General features: G+C 36.7%; 1 protein-coding gene across 1 annotated transcript in view; it reads right to left on the bottom strand.

Annotated features, from left to right (window-relative positions):
* LOC106872168 (melatonin receptor type 1A) overlaps positions 1–7,345 on the bottom strand; it is a 19,641-nt gene that overhangs the window by 6,410 nt on the left and 5,886 nt on the right. The window contains exon 3 of the mRNA XM_014919051.2: positions 421–511. Coding sequence (XP_014774537.1) covers positions 421–511 — 91 coding nt within the window. The remainder of the gene's footprint in view (positions 1–420; positions 512–7,345) is intronic.

The raw sequence follows: 7,345 nt of genomic DNA, 5'->3' as shown, positions 1-7,345 counted from the left end.
CATACATACATTCATACATACATACATACATACATACATATACGTTGACATATATACCGTGTTGGTGGTGTTCAAATTCCAATGAAGGTACCGTGTATCTAGGTTAGAAATCGGTTCTTTCTCTATTGGCAAGAAATCTTGAAATAAACTGAATAATGACATACGTACATACATACACACATACATACGTACATACATACACACACATACATACACACATACATACATACATACATACATACATACACACATACACACATACATACACACATACATACATACATACATACATACATACATACATACATACATATACATCATATTTGTACATCTCTGACAAAAAAGTTAAACTCTGATAAAAGACTGATATATATATACACAGATATAGCTCGACAATCAAAAACACTATGTCCTGCTTACCTACAAGGCTAAATATATTCACAAAACTCGAAACAAATAAATCAGCAAGGGCCAGGTTTACCAAAAATATGTTCTCCGTTGTTCTCAGCTTCTAATGGAGAAAAACCAATGAATAGATTAATAAAGAGTATATTTCAAACAACTTGGGGCGGGGAGGTAAGTTTGTTTATTTATAAAATGGTGAGAGGGGGAAGAAGAGACACAGCATCAGTATATGTCTGTGTAAGACGAAACGCTCAGAAATTCAATTTATCTGTAATTTTTTGGTTATAATGGTTGTGTGAGACAGCTTGGTAATATTTCATACCGCAAAAGTGACAAGCAGGCAGAAGCGTTAACACGCCGGCATTTTGTCCGTCTTTACTTTCTGTGTTTGAAATCCACAGTGGTTGGCTTCGCCTTTCATACTTTCGAAGTCGATACAATTAAGTGCCTGTCGAATAGTGGAAGGTAATAATGCCGCAGTCCCCTAAAATCGATGGCCTTGCTCTAACATTTGAAACACTAAGATTAAAATGTATTATACTGGAAACGCTGATACAAAGTACATGGCGTGGGTTTCATTTGATTTGTAAATGTTGTCTTCTCGAGAACAAAAGAAAAATGTTTTAAACAGTGAATAAGGCAGTTGACGTCGTGACTAAGGCAGTTGCAGCTCAATTGCTAGTTGACACCGACCAGTGTCTGATAATTTAAATCTTCCACTGGGCCGCAATAAACTTCAAGCCGTTAGTCTAGGACTTCTCCGCCTTATCAGTTATCCAACGTCCTGCTGTCGACGTCTTTCCCAACCCCCTATTTTTACGCCGAACTGCGTCGGAGAGAGATGAGCCGTGATGGTCAGAGGTTGCGATACAGGTATGTACTGAAGGGACAAATGAATAACCCCAGCATCTCCCCAGACACCTGAGAGGAGAAGGCCTAGCGGTGCAATGAATGATACCGATCGCTGAAGCTAATAGTTCCTGCCGTTGAAGAGAGAATACAAAAAAGCACATGAGGGGCGCCACTTATCGTTGCGTCAAGTAACTCTACCAGTAGCAGATGTCATTGCTGCTGTAGATTATGAGCAGGCTTGTAGTCGACATGCGAAGAAACTGCCAGAGATGATTTCTGAAAATGAACGGTCAACGTCGCCCTACGACGGAAAGCCGATGACTTCACGGGAACACAGGATTTAAGAGAAAATTTGCAGGGAGAGATTGAACTTCTGTCCAATATATCGATATATACGATAGATAGATAAATAGATAGATAGATAGATAGATAGATAGATAGATAGATAGATAGATAGATAGATAGATAAAAAGGAAAAGATAGTGTACAATACAGTGCCAGATATACAAAAGACATGATGGTCACGATCATGTTTGGTGGCGGTATCTTTGGCGCTAGACAGTGGGGGAAACGACATAATTGTACGGTTATCTTGTATTCCACTGCAATACATTGTATGATATTCTAAACTGCTTACGTGCCAAAAGTCGGCTTCACCAAAGTAGTGCGAATCTTAACAACAACCACAATAATAACAAGCTATCAGGGAACGTTGCTGCAAATCATAAATGAGAGACCACAATCAGGTAATTGTTTTCATATGTCAAATGATAGGTATCGATTATGGTCGCCGTAGAGCGGTGTGTGATTGGGATCCTGGTAAAAAAAAGTCACAAGAAAAAAAGAAACAAGAAAACATAGGACAACGTTAGCCCTGTTTCTGCGTCTTTCTTAACTAGAAAGATTAATTGTTGAATTTGCATTTTTTTATGGTTAATATGTCAATCAGTCTCTGTAAAGGAATATGCAGAACTGATGGTAAATTAATGAGTTACGAACAGTTATGTCTAATCAGCTAAACTTTTGTCAGCCATTTTACGCACCAATATCGAAAGATCTGGTTTTCTTTCAATAATCTTTAATTATGTCATAACACGTTATAATACTGGTTTCAAATTTTGGCACGAAGCCAGCAATTTCGTGCGAGTTGGGTAAGTCGATTACATGGACCCAGTGTTCAACTGGTACTTATTTTATCGACCCTCTAAAAGATAAAAGGTAAAGTCGACTCCGATGGCATTTGAACTCAGAACGTAAAGTCCGAAGAAATGTCGCTTAGCATTTTTTCCGGAACGGTAACAATTCCGTCAGCTCGCCGCTCTAAAACACGTTATGATGTGAACAAGTTTCACTAAAATAGAAACTTGCTATTTTATTTGTGCCAGCCAATTGATTCTTATCGTCTGATCTAGAATTGCTGTTTACAAATGATTAAAGCATTTTAAAAAATATTTTACAAATAAATCGTCTGGAATTCGGTGAAAAAAGTCAGTTAATCCTGTTTATTTTCATTTCTCATGATATTTGAATTTGTTCAGCTCTGACCTTTCACTTTATTCTATTAAAAATTACTTCCACTTTCAAACATTCTTTGTATTGCTTAAATATCCTCAAGTTTACCTTTTCGGTAAAATTTTTTTCGAAGTAAAGGAGAAATAATCTAAACGCATTGAATAAATATACGTAGCTGTGTGGTAAGAAGCTTGCTTTACAACTCCATGGGTTCGGATTCAATCCCACTGCCTGGCACCTTGGGCAAGTGTCTTCTACTAAAGCCTTGGGCTGACCAAAATTGTGAGTGGATTTGGTAGACGGAAACTGGAAGAAGACCGTCGTATCTATCTATCTATTTATCTATCTATCTGTGTGTGTGTGTCTTTGAGTCTGTGCTTGTCTCCCACCACCACTTGACAAGTGGTGTTGGTATGTTTACATCCCTGTAACTTAGAGGTTCGGCAAAAAAGACCGATAGGATAAGTACCAGTCTTTCTTTTTTTTTTAAATAAGTACTGGGATCGATTCATTCGAGTAAAATTCTTCAAGGCGATGGCTCATGCTGGAGCACTGCCTTGAAGAATGTTAATAACTAAAAATTGAAACAAATAAAAGATAAAACCAAAAACAAATAAAAAACGAATGTTCCGGTCGATTCAGTGGTGTGCTTATTCCGAAATTCCAGCGAATGAGTTGAGTTTTGTGTGTTTCTGAAAAATAATTTGACTTGTCAGAAGCCTTAATAAATAGATCCGTCCCGTTTACAAACCTTTTCTTCTTTTATAAGCAAAATTTCATGGAGGAATAATCGGGAGGTACAAAGCGACAGATTATCTTCGAATCATTTTAATAATTTCTCCGATTATTTAGATATTACGCTGTTTTGTCCCATGTGAGTTTCTGGCTACGTGTACCTATATATCCATATGTGTGCTTATGAATTATATCGTGTGCAACGACAGTGTTTTTATGTGTCATCGATGTTGTGTACGTAGAGACCAGCTTTTCTTCCCGGCATATTAAAGACCCGACTTTGTTCTAGTTTGAACATATTAAATAAGAATTTTTCATATTTCTTCATTAATCCTTTGTATTTAATTTAGAGCGATAACATCATTAAATTAATTAATTTATTAACATTCAGGATCTTCTCAGTCTCATCATCAGAATGAAATAATGATAAAAGCGTGTTGTTCGTGCGCTTTGCCTTAAGTTTCAAATGATATTAGAAATACAGTTAAACTGATAAAATTGTGAAAAAAAACAGTTTGATTTTAAATGCATACAACGTCTCTTGGTAAATTTCCTGGTTTATTTTGCGAATAATGTTTCATCCAGGTAACAAAAACTGTGAACTACTAAGATCTTAAAACGCTACTGAAGTAACGTACCCAGCAAAGCAATTGCTCCAAATGGACACAAAGGGATTAATAAGCATATATGAAAATTTCATGATCAAAAAGTTATTAAACTCTAACATAGTCATATTTTTGACATACGCGCACGCGCGTGTGTATGAGCAGTATATGTGTGTGTGTGTGTGTGTGTGTGTGTGAGAAAGAGATTAGATAAGTGCGAGATGGTTGTACATGTGTGTATGTGTGTGTGTGCGTGCTTGTGTGTGTACCTCTGTGTGTCTGTGTGAAATTATGTGCGTATCTGTGTGTATTTGTGGCATGTATATATGTGTATAGAAGCGATGACCTTGAATATATATATGTGTATATAGACTGCTTCATGTATGTTTTGTATACAAGGCAACTTTGAATGTAGAATTTATATATATGTGTATGTATTATGTATGTATGTATGTATGTATGTTATTCACTTGTATTTCTAGATTTTTTTCCAACAGAGAACGAACCGGTTTCTAACTTTGATTCAAGGTTCAGTCATTGCAGTCTGAACGATATCAACAGAGTATTTGTGCATGTGTGTGTGTTCAATATTTGGAATCGGTAAGGCGGCGAGCTGGCAGAATCGTTAGCAGCGCCGGGTAAACTGCTTGGCGGTATTTCGTCCATCTTTACGTTCTGAGTTCAAATTCCGCCGAGGTCGACTTTGCCTTTCATCCTTTCGGGGGTCGATAAATTAAGTACCAGTTGCGTACTGGCTCGATCTAATCAACTGGCCCCTCCTCAAAAATATCGGGCCTTGTTGCCTAGAGTAGAAAAGGATATTTGGAATCGGTGCATGTGTAAACTTGTATGTTTTATTTTATGAATGTCTTCACATGTAGCTGCATGTCTAGACATGCGCTTATATACTTAGATACTAAACTTCTGGAAAGTTTTGCACATTTTGACAGTTCCATTGATGGCATATATCTATAATTTTCAAATTAACTTTCTCCTTTCTGGTTTAGGCAGTGTGTCACATATCCTAGTGCCCCAGTAATTACGGATATAAAGCTGAACTTATAATCCAAGTAGGGTAGCTATAAATTCCTTTGTAGCTCAGCATAGGTGTTTTCTCTTTCGCTGTGTGTGTGTGTGTGTAGTGTATGCTATATATATATATATATATTATCCGAAGTATTATATATATCCTTTACGGCCGATCTTACCAATCGGTTTCACGCTAGGGGCACGACGGAGTGTTAGGTAACAATTTGATTATGTAATCCTGCGCTCATCAGAGGTAGCCGTTATAACTGCGCTAATCAGCAGTTATAAAGACTGCCTTCGATAAGCGCAGGATTACATAATCGGATTATTACCTAACACTCCGTCGAATCCCTAACGCAAAAGCTATCGGTAAGATCGGCCGTAAAGGATATATAATACTGTACACTTCGGATAATATACCCACTCTACTGATTGTTATGCCAGTGCATTTTTTCCTGACTTATGGACTCTTAAACGACTTATACACACATACGCGCGCACACACACACACACACACACACACACACACACACACACACACACACACACACACACACACACACACACACACACACACACACACACAATTATTATATGTATTAGCCCTCCTAAACACTTAGACCCTCTGAAGAAGCCTAGAGGCACATTCATCATCCAAACTTTATCTGCCCATCCCTGCAGAACACTGAGGAGATGGAGATGGAGATGGCATGGAGGATTTCGTTGCCTCTTGGCAGAAACGGCCGTAAGGAACTAGAACCTACTGTCAATCTGATATTTTGCTCTTTTCGGTAATATTAGTACATGTGTATGTAGCACATAGCTATTACATGTGTATGTATTCTAATACTTTCTAATACTTTGGAATAAATAGACATGCTAGAGTATCTACCGGTTGATGTATAACACCCAAGTCAAAAAGATTCTCAACGATTCAACTTCTCTGGTTGATATTAAGACACCCACCCCAATAGGGGCCTTAACTCCCACACTTTAGAGCTCCATGACCTCCATTTTTCAGGAGCAAAATCCTTTTAACAGCTTCCATAAAACTGGAATTTTGGAATCTGCGCATAAAGATCAGTAGTATGGGATACATGTGTCATGATTAGAATTTTTTGCGGTGTGTAAAGAGGGAAAGAACCCTCATCAGCAATTTTGATGAAATTCGAATCATAGGTATTCCAGTTCATAAGAGAAAATATAACAGAGAAGACTAATTCTTCCATTACATCTAACACGGGCAACGCCGGGTATCTCTGCTAGTATATATATATATATATATATATATATATATATATCAGGAAATTTTGAATGTCTACAGTCAAATATTGATAGACAGTTAGAGAGGAGAGGAGGAGCTATTTATGCCAAGATTAAATTTCGGAACCAGATATAGGAGTCTTTCTTTTACTTCAAACAGACATCAATGGCTTGTTATTCTAACATTTATATTAACTATTAACAAACTGTATATACTTTCACCATTATTTTATGACTATTTTCATTATATTTAATTAAGGCAAACCTATTTGACGTCATTTATTGATAGCACGAATACACCAGTACATAAATATCGATAAGTAATCATTGAAAGAAACCAAATGGCTAAACTTGCCGGAGTATTTTGAACAAATTGATGATTTGTTTTTATGATTTCATGACTACTGATAATATCGTTTAGGAACCGTCTTTATAAATATCATTGACTGTAACGTTCTACTAATATTTGTATCATTGGTAAATACATTAATCAATAAGCGTTCAAGTTTTCAGGAATAGCTCATCATTATGTATCGTTATATTGTCGCTAATAAATAATTGATAAGGGTTTAATAAAATCAAGTCTAACTCGTTTCGTGGCTTTATAGAGGACACTACAATAATTTTAAAGTACTGTCTTGTTTTATACAGTGGGTCAAGGACGTCCTTCTTACGAACAAATTCAGTAAGATTAATACATACACATACATATATATTATATATATATATCTATCACTCGCCATGATAGATCGCTGACCACTACACATATATTTCTTCTCTCCTTGTTTCTTTCTCTGTTCCTTTCTGTTGAAGAGCGTAGGCTCGAAACGTTTAAAGACTTTCTCTATTCCCGAGAGTTATACTAATACACCCCTTTGTTGTTTACACTACCTGTCTTCGTCTGTTGTTTTTTCGTGAATTCTTCCATATATATATGTGTGTGT

This window comes from Octopus bimaculoides, chromosome 17, assembly GCF_001194135.2.
Source record: "Octopus bimaculoides isolate UCB-OBI-ISO-001 chromosome 17, ASM119413v2, whole genome shotgun sequence".
In the NCBI taxonomy this organism is placed as follows: Eukaryota; Metazoa; Mollusca; class Cephalopoda; order Octopoda; family Octopodidae; genus Octopus; species Octopus bimaculoides.
Note: the sequence above shows the minus strand (reverse complement) of the source record. Positions and strands in the feature narration are given on the sequence as shown.